Source organism: Semicossyphus pulcher, unplaced genomic scaffold, assembly GCF_022749685.1.
Source record: "Semicossyphus pulcher isolate SPU_LCO1_2020_fin unplaced genomic scaffold, fSemPul1.0.p SCAF_5, whole genome shotgun sequence".
Lineage (NCBI taxonomy): Eukaryota > Metazoa > Chordata > Actinopteri > Labriformes > Labridae > Semicossyphus > Semicossyphus pulcher.
This window is the reverse complement of record NW_027211726.1, coordinates 7091513-7107907: the sequence shown is the minus strand read 5'-3', so window position 1 is coordinate 7107907 and position 16395 is coordinate 7091513. Positions and strand designations below refer to the sequence as shown.

At 41.3% G+C, this 16395-nt stretch overlaps 2 protein-coding genes across 2 annotated transcripts; one reads left to right on the top strand and one right to left on the bottom strand.

Moving 5' to 3' along the window:
• The first annotated feature begins 386 nt into the window (after window positions 1-386).
• Window positions 387-5081, top strand: LOC138608569 (G1/S-specific cyclin-E2-like). Its single transcript, XM_069681173.1, has 12 exons — window positions 387-422; window positions 1343-1374; window positions 1466-1523; window positions 1632-1682; window positions 1985-2124; window positions 2370-2493; window positions 2640-2786; window positions 2943-3038; window positions 3127-3261; window positions 3545-3656; window positions 3766-3923; window positions 4364-5081. Exons 2-12 carry the CDS (start codon window positions 1361-1363, stop codon window positions 4439-4441), a joined length of 1113 nt encoding a protein of 370 aa, XP_069537274.1. The 5' UTR covers window positions 387-422; window positions 1343-1360; the 3' UTR covers window positions 4442-5081.
• Window positions 5033-16266, bottom strand: ints8 (integrator complex subunit 8). The gene is made up of 28 exons (XM_069681174.1): window positions 16170-16266; window positions 14980-15118; window positions 14633-14807; window positions 14161-14301; window positions 13870-13941; window positions 13621-13672; window positions 13297-13476; window positions 13074-13181; window positions 12825-12977; window positions 12649-12749; window positions 12350-12491; window positions 11530-11600; window positions 11230-11405; window positions 10988-11118; window positions 10657-10767; window positions 9637-9841; window positions 9291-9412; window positions 7714-7898; window positions 7587-7620; window positions 7427-7486; window positions 7267-7328; window positions 7065-7183; window positions 6712-6815; window positions 6048-6098; window positions 5828-5901; window positions 5679-5743; window positions 5481-5524; window positions 5033-5256 (listed from the first exon to the last, which is right to left on the bottom strand). Exons 2-28 carry the CDS (start codon window positions 15110-15112, stop codon window positions 5140-5142), a joined length of 2988 nt encoding a protein of 995 aa, XP_069537275.1. The 5' UTR covers window positions 15113-15118; window positions 16170-16266; the 3' UTR covers window positions 5033-5139.
• Window positions 16267-16395: the final 129 nt, after the last annotated feature.

Genomic DNA, 16395 nt, shown 5'->3' with positions numbered 1-16395 from the left:
ATGAAGTTAATGTAAGATTTTTATTATTTTCATAAATTTTCTGAAACAGTCAGGTAAGAATGATTTTGATAATCTCATGCTTGAAATAGAGAGCGGAAGGAGAAAAAAAGAGAGCATTAGGTTTCAGGAAACGAATATGTTCTCTATTTAGTTGCAGGATTAGTCCACTTTACTTAACGGTTAAGGAACATACTCAACAGCATTAAGGCGGTTTGAACTAAATGTAAAGCAACTCAAAAGAAAACGAAACAATGGAAACAGAGTCACAGCTGCTTGCCAAGTTAAACGTTTCTTAACCTCTTTTAACCTGTAGATAACTAGTTTAGGGTTGGGAGTATTTATACACATGCGCAATGTGCTGCTAATGCAAATTTGTTGGCGCGAGCGCCAAACAAGTTTAATTTGGACTCGGAAGCCAGACGGTAAGCTACAAACATTAGTGTTCCGGCAAAGTTAGCATGCACATTCAGCTTCTAGTTTTACCTTTACAGCTCGAACTCAAATGCACGTGCTTTAATTTAAGCAGCAGTTGTTTGTTAATTTGCTGGTTTGTTTATTAAAGTGGTTGCTGTTACTGTTGTCCGAGGGGTTTTAATCCAGCGTCAGAGTTCGCTAATATTAGCATGGTGAAACTCTTTGTGACGGTGGAGGAAGCAGAGTTTACATCCTCTGCGCTTATATTAGTGAACTAAAACTTTTGAGTTCTTTGCAGTGTGTTCATGCTTTGTCAGCAACAGAGTTGGAAGAAAATGCATCTTCGTCATGATTAAACTAACAGTTCGTGGCACAGAGATTATTAAACAAACCTTAACGGGCGACATTGCTTGTTATTGATGATCCTGTAGTCGATTGATGTTTAATTCTAAGCATTTTAAGTGTTACATGGCACAAAATGCCCTCCCTCCCTCCCTCCCAGGGCCTTTGTGTCGCTGCTGCATTAAGGTGCAGTTGTAGCTTTTGGGGGCTTTAGTTTATGTCTCTTTGTGCTGTTCATCGTATTTCTTTTCTCATGTAGCTGCAGCATCTTAAGGCCAGAAATATTATTGGAGGGGATAACTTATAACTTGCAGTGTCACGGGTTAAAGTGTTGGGAACGGCTTGTTTAGCTGCAGAGTAATTCATCATTTTACGCGGTCAACGTTAAAGTTGGCGCCGATGATAAGGTCTTACAGTTTGCATATTAAATATTCCGGAAACAGTTTTATTGTCATCTGGCTCGGTTTTGCATGAAAGTGTATAGTGGAAGTAGAGACAGCTGCAGAGACAGCTGCAGCTCCAACTTCCTGGTTTTGCAATTCAAACAAACACTAACTTTTCTTCTTAACTGTTCCCCTTTCTACAGAGAGAAGCAGCAACAACCATGACTAGAAGAAGGTAATAACGTCTTTTGTTGCTTTATGAATCAAATATTGTAGTTGTGCTGTTTGTTGAGCTTCATGTTGAGTTCACTGTCATGTCTTTGCAGTGTTCGCCAGCAGAGAAGATCTGAAAATGTTTCACAGCAGAAAAGCAAAGTAACTAAGGTAAGATTTATAACAAACGCTTAATTTAAGATCAAACTGTATAGCTTTGTTGTGTGACTAAATAGACAAGCATATTCTAGATGTTCTGACATGCAACTTTTCTTCTAGCAAAGCAACAGAAAAAAAGTTCAGCCCCTGTTGAAGCTGCAGTGTGAGAAGGTAAGTCCCTCTTTTTTTTAATTTTACAATACTCTTGTATACGCCTGTGCAAAACCAATAAAGTCAGTTCAGGGGCATAAAATAGATAAATAAGTAAACCTTTACACAGTTTTTCAGTTTGTAAGGAGGAGTAAATGGTAGATATTCCTTGAACAAAATGCAGGCATAAAATATTTATGGTAAGCAAACTCCAGTCATCCCATTGACTCGATTGTTTCAGCAGTAATATCGTCTCTGTACTGCTCATAGCTCTGTGTTTATAAGAGCCTAGGTTCCATTCAATTTCCTTTTCTCTGTTTCAGAACCAGCTGGTACCTGAAGGTGTTGCCAAGCCTCGCGTTCTCGACGAGGCTCCTGAGAAGGGAATCAAGGTCGACTGTGATGATGCTGTTCTCGCTTCAAAAGATTCCTCGGTTCAGGCGTTGGTTCTACCTCATCTCGGGTGATTATCATGCCTTCTGCCGTTTGACTCCAATTTCCTAGCTAATATCCTCCTGCAAGACAGTGTTGTAAACAAGTTTTCTGTAAGGCTGTAACTTCTGACTATTTTCAGTTTAGTTTTAATCTTTGAATTAGTATTAAGCATCAGTCTGTTGTACAAACTGTAAGAAAATTATATTAGAATCTGTGCACATTTTTACTTGAAAAATTACACAAGTCACAGCTCTGTTTCTCTGCACGTTACAGATCTTCTGAGTTGGTGAAGATGGTCGGCAGGGAGCAAAGTTACACGCACGGCAAGAGCTTCATGCAGAAACATCCCAGAATACAACCCAAAATGAGATCAGTCCTGCTCGACTGGATGATTGAGGTGGGTCCTAAACTCAATCCCAAATTTATGTCACATTTTTTGTATAGCTTCAACTGGATGCTTGGTCATGGTTTTTACTTTATTATTATATGTTTAAAAAAAAAAAAAAGCTTTACAGAGACATCCTTTGTCATTGGTTTTTCCAGGTGAGCGAGGAGTATACTCTTCATCGACAGACGTTCTACCTGGCTCATGACTACTTTGACCGCTTCATGATGACCCAGAACAACATTGAGAAGAACATGCTGCAGCTCATCGGGATAACTTGTCTTTTTATAGCATCAAAGATGGAGGTAAGAAAGAACTGGGAAGGGATCAGATCTAGACAATCGAAATTCAGACTTTCCACATTTAACACTTAAATTCTGTTTTACATAAGAGTGTAAGGAGGCTCATTGACTTTGAAGGTGTTTTATTTGATGTGTTGTGCCTGATGAATGTTTGTCTAGGAAGCCATTCCTCCAAAGCTGTCACAGATGGCTTATATAACTGCAGGGACCTACTATGAGGAGGAGATTCTTCAAATGGAGTTAATCATCTTAAAGGTAAGACTGCCACTGACTCATCATTCTTCAATAATAGTCAATTAAAAGGCTTATGTCTAAAGTCTTCTCCTCTCTGCATGTTCTACAGGCACTGAGGTGGAATCTTTGTCCTGAAACAGCCCTGTCCTGGCTGAAGCTTTACTTCCAGATGGCGTCAATGAATTCAAACTCTGACCTGCTGGAGCCGCAGTTTCCACAGGACGCTTACATACAAATGACGCGTGTAGGTTTACTAGTGGTATTCAACTTTTTAACACATAATTACTGACACAAATACTCAAAGCTAAAAACCCTCTGACACTGTTACAATATTTTAAAGGTCATATCTCGGGGCTGTTTTATCATGTTAGAACATCAATGGTGTCCCATCAGGGCTTTCTCCTCTCTTTATACATCCACTCTCGTACCTTTCTAGACAAATGTCTGTATGAGATCCCTGCTTACAGGCATCTGTATAATTAATGACTAACGCTCTCTGTTTTTCTCTGCCATTTTGACTTTTCTAGCTCTTGGATCTGTGTATCCTCAACATAAACTCTGTGGACTTTGAGCATCGAGTGTTGGCAGCCTCAGTCCTGTGCCATTTCATTCAACAGGAAACAGTTGAAAAAGTTTCAGGTGAGATTATAGATTGTTTTTTGTTTATAGAAACTAGTGCAGACCCAATTCAAGTTCACACCTGATAGCAAATGCTGCTGTAATACTGAAACTTTTTCTGTCTGTTTAGGTCTCTCGAAAGACGCCACCCAGCCGTGTGTGAACTGGATGGCCCCCTTTGTGGAATCAGTGGGCCGGTGTGCTAAAGCAACACTGAGGGATTTTGATAGAATAAAGAAAGAAGACAGACACAACATCCAGACGCACACAGACTACTTGACCATGCTGGTTTGTATATTCCTGTTCCCTTAAGTTTTAAAAAAACACATCGTAAAATGTAATCATTTGTTCCATGAGGTGCCTTGATAAGCTGCATGCTCTCCCGTTTCCGGTATATTTCTCGTATTTTTGATTCTGCACCGCTCTGAGCAGTCGCCTGCAGCGAAACTGTAGTATTTCACTCCAGCGTCTCTCGCTGGGCTGTTCCTTTCAGAGGGAGGGGCGCAATGCACTCTGGGTGTTGTAGGAATGTAAAATGGGCGAAACCACAAGCTGTTTGTACAACTTTCTCCACAGCTATGGCGTCAATTTCAAATATTATTGCTTCTATCGATTACAGAGAACACCAGCTTTGACTGACAGTGGCTTTTTCCAGGGATGAATTGCGTCTTTAAATGCTCTTGATGTTGTATTGCCGGTTTCTGACTTTACACCTGTCCCTTTTTTAGGATGCAGCCGGTCAAAAGGAGGTGAACAGCCAGTTCCCCACTCCTCCCAGCAGCACAGAGAAACCCTGCACACACTGAGCAACAAGAGGAAGACTCTGAAGTGAGTGTGAACAAAGCAGACGACGGGTTAAAGTCCCACAAACAAAGACTGAGTCCTGTTAACTGGAAACAAGTTTGCCACTGGTTGATTAAAGTCCAAATGGGAGTTATTTCACACCTGCTGATGTAAAATGAATCGGTGACTGCATCATCCAGGATAATGTGCATTTGTTTTAGAGACTCTTCAATCTTGACCAAAGCTTTTTGCTTGATTATATCTGTTTTTAGCAAAATGGTGCTTTATTTCAAAAAAAGAAATGTTTTATTTAAAAAAAGTGTCAAGTTTTTCTGTAAATTACGGGTGTCATTTCTAGGAAATGTTTTATTACTGAAAGTGATGTGCAATTGTTGTAGAATATTTAATATGTAAAGTCAAAATGTTTTAAATTCTGCTTCAGGGTCAGATTAATGTTTTTAAATACATGCTGTTAAACCGCTGAAGTGCTAAAGACTGAATTAGGTGCAAACTCCTTCAATTTGTGTTCCTGTTGTATCAAAGCTGTTGTGTAACTCAGGGAAATAGTAATTTTTTTTTTTTTTTATAAAAGAACTCATTCCAAATGATTAAATGTACAAATGAACAACTGTATTTATTTAGATGATTATTTTCTTTAACAAAATAAAATGTACATTCCCAACCCCCCTGAAAAGTCTGACCGTGGTTCACTTCACGTCTTCTAGAAATACAGTTTGGCCATCGCCTGCAGGAATCTCTTCTTTCTTTTCTGTGCAGCCAGCTGCAGCACCTCCTCAGGGTTACTGGTGTTCAGCTCCGACTGTCCGATCGCTTTGATCTGAGGTGGAGGAAAAAGTTAGAAAACTAATGGAGCCTCGGCAACAATGTTAAGATTGAGCTTTATTTCAGCCCTGTTTAATGCTTCTAAATGCCAAATGTGAAGTTTTTACTTGTCAGTAAACTTGAGGGATTAAATGGGATATTTAGGATAAACCTATGAGTTGAGAATGTTGCATAAACAACTTTAAAAATCCAGTGAACAGTGGGGGTTACAATGCTTACCGCTATTTGCCTCTTCTCAGTCTCTCCTCGTTTGTGGTGAATATCTGAACATCGTTAAGGAAGAAAAACGTGACATTGCGCAGGTTTCTTTAGAGTTTTTATAAAAGGTCCCTAAAGTTTTACGAAATGTTTCTTGCATGATTTGTTTTTGTGAAGAACTGACAGGGCATCAGATGGTCTGTATGACAGAAAGGATACGTGTGAGGAACTCCAGGATGGTCACGTCCCAGATGTAGTCGTAGAACGAGTCCATGGCATCATGACTGATAAAAGAAGATAAAGTAAGAGATGTTCAGAATAAATGCTGAAGAGGTTATTATAGCTGAGTGTGTCATGTGGTGTCGTACCTGTTCTGTTCTTGAAGCGCTTTAAAAGCCGTCATGTAGTCGACCTCTCGGAGGAACTGACAGAGAACAGCAACCTGACAAGAATGAGACACAGTCTAGTTTAACATTTAAAATAAGATATTTTCTAAGCACTGATGCAAGAAACAAACTGTCTACTTATTAAATTTAAAGATGTGCAGTTAATGTTTTGACTTAAGGGATAACGGGTTTGACCTCTGACCTGTGTGTGGCAGTTCATCATGGAACAACACTTGATCATCCTCTTCAGGACCTGCAAACAGTCAGTGTGTTGTTAGAGCAACGGTTAATTTTAATGAGTACAACAGTGGGCAATTCACAGCGACTAAAGTATGTTAAGTTTCTGACTTTTAAGAATCTTTTTTCCTTATGTTTAGCTTGTCACAGCGCTCTCAGTTGAAAGTAGTTTTAGTAGAACATTTTCGCGCTCGTCATTGTAACTTCTCCCTCACCAACCAATCAAAATCAAGAATGGGCGGGACTTCTGATCAATTTTGTCAACAACAATGGCGGAGGAGAAGCTGATCATTTCGTTTTTTCGAGGGTACAGTTTTCAAAGTCTAATGTCAGGACACGATTCCTTTCCATAGTTTTTACGTTTTCTTGGAAATTGTCCTTGATTAAATCAAATTATTAAGCATACAGAGCAATTTAAAACAGACTTATGTGCCGTCAGACAACTTTCGTAACCTAGCAACAGTAAGCGCCAGTGAGAAGCGCTTTGAAATTGAGGTTAGTGGCCACAGACCCAAACTGTAAAACATCATTTTAGGGTGCGAAAAAACATTTTTCAAGACAAAACTTGATATATTTTAATACTTTGGTGCCATCAACTGCCGAAGATAGATTTTGTGTGAATGAGCTACCTGGTCGGAGTAGACGTCAGGGGGAACAGCTTTGGTGAAGAAGTCAGAGCTCACAGCTCCAGCCTGGAGGTAGAGGTTCAGTGCAGCAGAGTATTGATTGGTCACTACAGAGATAGAGACAAAAAGAACAGCTTTAGTTAAACGGTAAAGTTTACTTTACCTTGCAAATTTAGCAGCTAAAGTTTGTATTTTGCGAGAGACTTTTAAAACTCCACTAGAAATTTTCGACAGCGATAAAACCCCATTTTTCTAAATCCTTTGATACGACATCAAATGCTTGATTGAATCATTAAAGCCCAATAATCTGTAGCTTTCTCTGCAAACTCAATTGGTGTTAATGGTACGTTTCTCACCAAAGTAGATATCAGCCTGTGTGATGAGCCACGACTGGTTGTTAGGATTCAGGGTGAGAGCGTAGGACACAAGCTCTTTAACCGTCACAGCAACAGCCTCCACATCTACTGCCTGTATACTGGTCGCACACATAATCATCACATTCAGACGCTTTGTTCGAGAAATCTTTGACATTTCAATAAGAAAATCAAAAGCTCTTACTTTGGAAGAGTGGATGGCCAGATGGAGAGATGCTCTGCTGTGACTTCATTTACAATATCATCCTGAAGAAAGAGACAACTGCTGATTATGCTTGAAAGAATAAGATGAGCTGTTAGGGATTATCATTAAGAAGAACAGCTGTAAATGTCCAGAGACATACCCGCACTATACTGTGGAGCCTCACAAACAGCGAGATGAGAGTCGTCAGCACCAACGGCTCCTGTGAAAAATGAAACTTGTTAGTTTTGCATCAACAGCACCTCATCCAATGAAAATGTAGCATATACAGCAGGTTTAAGTTTGTCCTATGTGATACTTACTCTCAGTTTCTTGATAAAAGTGATGAATTTGCTCCTAAATGGATCAGACAATGAAAATACACCACAATAAGTCTAACTCATACACAGTGTATAACTGTATAAACCATGACATCTGTTTGCAGTGTACCTGTACAGGATGCCCATGGAGGACTCTCTGTGCTTGATGAGGCCCACTCTACCGTCGTTGTTCCTCTTGTGCTGGATGGACACGCTGCAGATCTGCACCACCACGTCCCACAGCTCCTTGGCTGTGCGCCGACACTCTTTAGGACCCGGGAGCTCTTTGCATGTTGAGGCCAGCAGCTGACCGATCTATCACAAGGAAACAGAGGGGATGAATGTAAGAAGGGAAAACCACAGAGTTCTTTTACTTCCACCCAGACCCAGTGGACGGTCACACATTGCAAAACTCATTGGTGAACTTCGTTTTGATGGAGATTATAGTGTTTCCAAATTTGTACAACTGATATATGGGAACGTGTGTATAAAGAAAGAAAGAAATATGATTGTAATTAAATGTTTTTGTATTGATATTTGCTTCAACTGCACTTTGATGTTGTCTCTTCATACATGGCTTAAACCTGCAGTTTTTTGCCACTTGGGGGCACAACAAGAAGCTCTAGGGCCAACACTGACCTTATAAAATCATTATGTACCCCAAGAGTAACCTATTGAAACATCAACCACAAATGATGCAACATACCGGTAATTAATTTGGAGGCTTGTTTCTGTCTCCCTGACAAATTAACTGACAACGACTAAGAAGCAGATGAGAGGTGACACCTTTATCATTAATCATCAGATACAGATGTCATGCTGTGTCAGTATGGAAAATGTTTTATTAGCATTGAAAGTTGCTTAAAAAGAAATTCAGGATGAAAAGCAGAGTTCAAAACTTTAACCGTAAAAAACAAGGATCCCGGCCTGCATGTGCAGATTCATGGTAGTCTGGATGTTGTGCAGGCTATTTAAGTTGCATCTAGACCCACGGTTCTCAACTGGTGGGTCAGGACCCAAAAGTGGGTCACAGAGCTGTTTTCAGTGGGTCGCGGATGTCTGCTTGAAAAAAAACTTGTGGCAAAAAGTCCATGCTGCACTTTTATTTAGATGGACATGGGTTTCCTATGACGTGCGTGCAGTAGTAGTTAATTCACACTCCATGCTGTCTAATCCCAGCTACAGTTACATTTATAAGCCTGAAACGTGATGTGCCCAATAGTAGCTGCGTTTATGTTGCACTTATTTTTGTTTATTTCTGTCGACAAACGGCTGCTACCTTATGAACTGACACCTACTGGTTATTCTGGTTGGCTAGTATACTGTAGTGTTTTGTGATGTAGACGTACTGTGATGTTTCGCTCGATTTCAGGTCCAAACTGCACCATTTTTCATTAAACAAATTTGAGGGGTTAAAAAATGTCAGAAATTTGGGTCACGTTTTGTCAATAAGGAGGTGGTGGTGGGTCCTGAGACTAGACCAGTTGAGAACCACCGATCTAGACAATTAAAAGGAGCAGGGTGAATTTTAAGTTGACATAATAGCAATGAATCATCTTTAACACTCAATTCATAACCCACTAAAGTTTACTGGGCTTCTTGGGAGGAAGTATTTGGGAAATTAAGTTTAAGAGATGATATTATAACATCTAACTGTTACAATAAGGCAGTAAGGGTCTTAAAAGTGGTGAAAATTAGACTTCTCACCTTGATGTACGGGTTGTTCATGACCAGGGATGGAGGCACCTGCAGAGTCAGGTAATCGTTCTCCCTCCAGTTCAACATGAAGGCGACACACTCCTCCCCGACCACCTGACGCAGAGGCAGGTCTGGAGACATAAAACAAGGACATCCAGTGATCTAGTGCTTCTGAAAATGATGTGGTGATCATGTGAGCAGTGAACAGTTCATACTTCCTAATTGATCCCTTATTCCACTACAGTATTAATGTAAAAAGAGCAAGTGTGCATCAAGCCCAACATCAGGAACTGAAAAACTAATACTGTGCAGGTAAAGACCAGCTAACAGTTCCACTGTGTCTCCATCCTCTCACCGTGAATCCTCATCTCCAGGTAACCTCTGACCCTGCTGACCAGGTCGGACGGCGGCCGCTCCTTGCTGCCCTCGGCCGCCATCGTCTCGTGGGCGCGGACCTCCAGCAGCAGCATCTCGTTCAGCATCACCTGCCTCAGCTTCGGGGAGAACTCGGTGACGAGCTCCAGGCAGGCCGAGAAGAGCTGCCGAGCGTGGGCAAAGTCCTGAGAGGAGAAGAGGAAACATGAAGTATTTAACATTTTGACACAATACAATACGCCTAAAGTATCTCCTCATGCTACACTACTTTTGTTTATATTGAATTATATCCGTTCTATAATTCATAATGCACTCATAGAGTATGCTTATGTTTCTGTATTATATTCTTTATAGTGGTTTTTAAAAGTGTTTGATAAATATTTATTTCTTCTAGTTTTGATATGTATGTTTACTGTGTATTCATTGGTCCTGTGCAAGCCTGGATAACCTGCTGCTTTAAAGTAATTTAAAGACATTTGCAGTATTACAGACTGGCTGTCTGTGGCGACATTCGCAGAAAAAAAAACACAAGCGGCGCCCAGTTAGTGACGCGTTTTCCATCCCCCAGCGGTGGTTGGTTTGCCAGAGAGGGTAGGCGGAGCTAAGCGGCTGCTTTTTCTGTCTTGCGAGTAAACAGTAATCTACTATGGCTGATAAAAAAAAGAAAAGATCGATGATTACAGATACAACTTTAAAAATAAGTAAAATCCAAAGAAAAAGAAACAAACTCGACGCTCAGATGAAGCAAACAGTCTGAAAAGGAAAGCGACCGTCAGCGAGGAAAATCAAGAGTTACAACCATAACAGAGGGAGCCAACCGTAGACGTCTGGTTAACTGGGAAGTATGCGCCTGCACAAATCATCGCCATCAGGTGCCGCCAAGTAGAACAAAACCGAGAACTTCAAGATTGTGTCGTTAACATAATAAGATCACAGTTTGGGCTCAATAATATACATCCATCCATCCATCTGTTTCTGAGCACACATCATGTAATCACACCTTTATAGATATGCAGTGGAGCCCTTTTGCCATTAGGATGTAAACCAAGTCCTTCGTCAGGTGGTCTTTAATACTGAGGATCACGTTGATGTAGTCTGGAGGAACTTCCCACTTTAAACACAAGACAGAGAGAAACATTTTAATTGTGTACATTTACATTTTCCACAATAAGTTAAATTCAAGCTTCATTTGAAGAATCTAAGTGAATCACGCTGTCAACTAAAGTTACTCCTAATAATCTTAAAATCTAAAGGATTGTTGGAATATCTGATTTAAAAAGTCCTTCTAAAAATAGCACTTCTTTCTCTTCCAGTACATGTTGACCTCTGACCTTACTGTTGACCCTCCAGAAAGGTCGTTCCGCCATGCCGTGCAGTTCAATGAGGATCTGTCTGATCCTGCGAGGCTCCAGTAAGAGGATGAGCTGCTGCTCCAGCTGCCCGATGTTCACACTCGCTGAAGCTGTGTGGGGATTAAACAAAAACCACTGAACTAAAATATAAATCACTTGCAGGAAGAAGCTTTCCTCTTGATCACCAGACAACAGTGTGAACAAGGAACTCGTCGCTGTACCTGGAATGTCGTAGAAAGAAGGCAGAGGCTTGGCGCTGAGGTTTATCGTGGCTGATCTCTTCCTCATCTGCTCCACCAGCACCTTCCTCTCCTCCTCCTTCAGCAGCTCCATGAAGAGTTTATGAGACGACACCATGAACAGCAGAGACAGCTCCTCCAAGCTCTCGCACAGAGTCCTGCAGGATAACAGTAGTCTCATTTAAAAGATGATTTCATGATGCTGCAACAGTATCAAAACAGTCTCTTCTACATTTTATTTCACTTGGAAAGTAAAGTGACTCTGACTCCGCTCTCACTTACTTCATGAAATTGGCCATGTTTCTTCTAGATGTCTCAGGCGGACGCTCCTTCTCCAGGGAAAGCGTGCAAACCTGCAGGGAAAAGAAATTGGGATTTAAATCTGCAAATGTTGCTTACAAATTCACCATCATGACAAGTCAGTCATGGGCTGCACGGTGGTGCAGGGGTTAGCGCTGTTGCCTCACAGCTAGAAGGCAACTGGTTCAAACCCCGGTTTGGGCAAGGTGGGCCTTTCTGTGCGGAGTTTGCATGTTTTCCTCGTGCCTCCAGGGTCTCCGGCTTCCTCCCACAGTCCAAAGACATGCTTGTATGGTTAATTGGTGACTCTAAATTGCCCGTGGGTGTGAGTGCGAAAGGTTGTCTGTCTCTATGTGTCGGCCCTGTGATTGACTGGCGACCAGTCACCACCCCGCCCCTTCGCCCAATGACAGCTGGAATAGGCTCCAGCCCCCCGCGACCCTGAACAGGATAAGCGGTATAGATAATGGATGAATGGATTGTCAGTCCCAATTACACATTGATCTCCTCAAAAGAGAGTACAGCTTATATCACCTGAGAAAATTAGATCCTACAAAACACGTCTGTTCAGTTTTATTAAGGCTATAAAGTTTCCAACTTCAATAGAAACATCAACTCAGATAGTTCTTTTTCACTGCCGCAAGTTGGTTAAATGGATTTTACAGGTCAGATGAAGGCATAAATTACAGGCTTAAATCTGACATCCGTTGTTTGCGCTGAAATTTGTACATTTATCAGCTGAGCAACGTCCCGAGCAAGAATCTCAAATGACACGTGTATACATGAGAGAAGAAGCGAGTACCTCGAGAATGAAGTCCACCATCCTTTTACTGGGCTTGAAGAGGAGCTGCTGGAAACGCACACTGAGGATTTCTCCCTCCAAAGCGTCTCGGACGGCGTTACAGACACACAGCTTGTGGCAGATCTCATCCAGCCCCGACTCCCTGCAGAGTGTTAGAAATAAGTTGTAGATAAAAACGTCATCAAGTAGCACTTGAATGCACTGAAATGCAAGGAGTAACTTCTCTCCATGCTTATATATCTGTCGGCTTTGTCACACTGCAAACTGTTGAGTTTTAATTGGTTGATTTGTGGTCTCACCCTTGTTGGACTTTATACAGATACTCTCTGAGAACAGAGCGTCTGAAGTGGATTGGCAGATTTCGGGTCACGTTGTCTTTGATGAAGGCTTCAATGACGGCCTGTCAGAGAGAGGAAGTGGAGTTATTAACCAGTTTCACATAAAAAAGTACTCCACATGATGTTACTCTGCTCACCTGGTGGTTTTGGCCTCTGATCAGGCTGTTGATCTGATCGTAGTGTGTGGTCTGCGAGTCTGAGCGGTCGTAGTCTTCAGTCAAAGCTTTGCAGGCGTTCCAGTAACCTGCCAGACGTTTCTCATCCAGGTGCACGTGGACGGTCGAGTCCAGCTGAGAAAAGAAAAGAAAGAAATGACTGAGATCCACGCACTCTGTTGGAGGCAGACTGTTTTCATTCCAGGACAGCTCTGTAACAGGTAGACTTACCTTCTTCAACAGCTCCTTTGTCTGTCTGAAGTGATCCCTGGCTTTCTGATAGGCTGGCTGGTCTGTGCAGCCTTGCTGGAAGAAAATACCCCCCAGATCATAATGCACCTGAAACACAAAATAGACCAGTTGTGGGTTTGAACAATGAAACACAAGTGTATGCAAAGTTTTAGAGTAAAAATGCACCATTAGATGTAATCTGCATTCTGTGTTGTGCCCTAACCTGACAGTGCAGCTCGTCAGCGCTGATTCGCAGCCCTGCAGTCGAGGACTCGGTCTCTCCGTTGGCAGCAGCGTCAGCAGCCAGCAGGTCCAGAGTCCTCAGGGTGTGGACGTAGAAGTCTTTCTTCAGCTGCACAGCTCCTTCAAGGACACAGATGGAGTCGGTCGCCTGCTCCTTCAGCTGAGGGCAGGAGAAGAACACACTTTTAATTTTATCTACCAAACTATCTGGCATAATAAAATGTATCTGAAAAGTGGAAAACAAGCTTATTAAGATGTGTAATACTTAAAGAAACTATTGTTGTGACAGCGTATCAGGACTCACCACAGTTAGGATGTTGTCAGTCATCTCTTTCTCCTGCTGCACAATATTCAACCTGAAAGAGGCCACAAGACAAGAAACTTCAGGAACAATTTGGACATTTTTTGATAGTTTAAATATCTGTGCTACCGAGCCTGGATGTTGCCATTTATAAGTTTAGGATTAGCAAGAGTATGTTTATATTTTCTGTAAGTAAATTCAGCTTGTTCTGAGTAAGAGGAAGGAACACAGGAGGGAAGGAGCAGAACTTACATGTTCATCTGGTGCGGTCCTGGTTTGGTCTGTTTCTCTGGAAAGCTGCTCAGCACGATGGTTCTGATGGCCCTTTGAAAGACATGAGAAGTATTAGACACTATACAGAGACACATAGTCTACACAGAGACTATTTTGTGTACATTTATACTTTGTTGATAATGTAAAGGAATTAGCTAAATCAGATGCACTCTCTAAGTCCATTTAAAGTTGTACAAATGGAACTCTAGTAGTTAAGTAAGGCTCTTGTACTACTCAGGCTGGTGTGTTTTCCAAGTGGATCTTACTCACCAGCGGTTGTATATAACGACAGCCATTGCTGTGGTAGGAGGCAGAGTGGACAGGTCCAGGTCCACGTGTTTCACCCCCGGTGGCACTTTGCTCACACACAGGAGCTCGTTCAGCAACATATTTAATACTGGAATGGTCAGGCTGCCAGAGAAAAAGGAGAAATCATTATTATTATTAGACATGCACAGACATTTTCCACTGTACATTACTGGCAACTTGTATAATTATATCTTTCGGTAAAGATTATTAGGCAGTAATCCTTCTGAAATGTTGAAAAATGTAAAGGTCAACATAACATGGAACCACATACACTCAGGTGTGAGAGGCATGAAAACCTACAACTTCAAATTTCTGCAACCCTGAAACTCTTTCAGACCTTTTGACTTAAATGCAACGTGGATGAGTTTATAAAAAACATGAAAAGCTCCTTTTGCATTTCAGGTGCAAAGAGCCTTCGCAGACAAAAACTCACCCTTTCTCAAGAGCATCCAGATCCCACTTCATGTGTGCAGCGACCTTGAGTGCCAGCAGCTTCAGGGTGCGGTTCCTGCGGTTGTCTGCTGGAGGCTGAACCTGGTTCTGCTCGTTTACCGAGGGCTTTGACGCCTGCTCCAAGAACTGGACGATCAGCTGCACCGGTGTTGGGTCTGTGGAAACATATACAGAGACATATATACCACTCAATGAAAGTTAACAGGGTATTCATTCAGGATGTCTGACTATAATGCTGTTCCATTTCCATAGTCGAGAAGAGAGCACTATAAACGCACTACAAAGTACTGTAAAATAAATGTTAATCATAATAAATGCTGAGCTGACCTGGGTTTGACTTCTGCAGGTGTGCCTCCAGCAGGCTGCCATCCAGGAGGAACTCAAACCAGGAAGTCTGAAGAGGCGTGCTGGGCCGACTGCTGGTCACAGCGGCCACCCGGTCAGCCGCCTCCGCACTCATCCTCCCCTGGTGAACAGTGACAAAGTTTGAAAATGAGTTTCTTTAAAACATCACAATGACTAAGGTAAAGCATATTTAACACCATTATATTCTTCTGTGTACCTTTACTGCACAGGTGGATACACTTCACTTTTACAACATTTATTTGACCAAAGATTCAGATTATCCATAAATAATATAATCTACTGTAGATTATTAAGTATGATTAAGATTATTGTAACATTCTTAGCAATACATAAAGTTGTTAAACTTAGCTCCACTCCAGCAAGCTGCAACATTAAAGGGATGTACAAACTAATGCATCAATACTATTGGTCCAATCATGTTATAAACATTATGATAAATGGGTTTTTCTGTATAATAGATAATACTTTTGGCAATGTAAATATGAAGCTTATACCTTTGCAGTTTGACTTGATAACATTTTGAATTTGGTACTTTTAGTTGCTCCTGCTATTTTTTTCTGACAGCTGACTGTAATTTCCAAAATGTAATCTTATGCACCCCTGAGGCAGCTTGTCAAGACTGAGAAAATAAAGTCTTACTTTTCATCATGAAATAAAATTGCATTTTGGTGGCAATACATCTTGATACAGAATATTTACATTTAGGTAAGGTATGTTGTTATTAGTCAAAGGGTCTTCTACAACTGATAACAAAGTAATGTTTATTGCTCACATTTCGTCATTGAATGTACATGGTATAGATTTACATTAAGTGGACGACCTCCCAAGTAAATCCACGTTATGCTACTAATTATGTAACGAATATATGTTAGGATTGTGAAAGCGACTTTATCAATTATAGTTTGCTAACTGCAATGACCAGGGGAGCTTTATTCTTACTAACTTATAGCCCAAGTGTCAAGTTTTCTGACAGAAACGTTGGACAACTAGTGAACCCAGGGAGACAGGAGCTGCCAATGTATTCAAATCAAGCGCACCCCTTCCACCCATTCTCTGTTGTGTGTGAAGCCAGCGTAGTTTTAAGCTAATATTCAAGCTAACTGGCTGCACTCCACAGCCTGACCCGGACTTAAAAGGACGGATTATCTTACCTCAACAGGCCAAAATGAGCAAGTAAGGAATATATGAGCAAAACATGGACAAAAAATTTAAGATTTAGAGCCACAACAGCTTCACGGACTGTTTGATTCTCACATAATTCATTCTGCGCTTCGACATCTCCGCACTGTTTCCGGTTCCGCTTCGTCGCCAGGGAGACACACAGTGCGCCATGTTTGCGCATATTTATAAGCTAGTGGGAGATATTGTAGTTTTTAC

Excerpts from the sequence above, each read along its gene's own strand:
- LOC138608569 (XM_069681173.1), top strand. Across the intron at positions 2,125-2,369 it reads TTGGTTCTACCTCATCTCGG|ATCTTCTGAGTTGGTGAAGA; the intron begins GTGATTATCATG and ends TGCACGTTACAG. Across the intron at positions 3,924-4,363 it reads CAGACTACTTGACCATGCTG|GATGCAGCCGGTCAAAAGGA; the intron begins GTTTGTATATTC and ends TCCCTTTTTTAG.
- ints8 (XM_069681174.1), bottom strand. The coding sequence starts at position 15,112 with ATGAGTGCGGAGGCGGCTGACCGGGTGGCCGCTGTGACCAGCAGTCGG. Across the intron at positions 14,808-14,979 it reads CCTGCAGAAGTCAAACCCAG|ACCCAACACCGGTGCAGCTG; the intron begins GTCAGCTCAGCA and ends ATGTTTCCACAG. Across the intron at positions 12,978-13,073 it reads CAAAGGAGCTGTTGAAGAAG|CTGGACTCGACCGTCCACGT; the intron begins GTAAGTCTACCT and ends TTCTTTTCTCAG.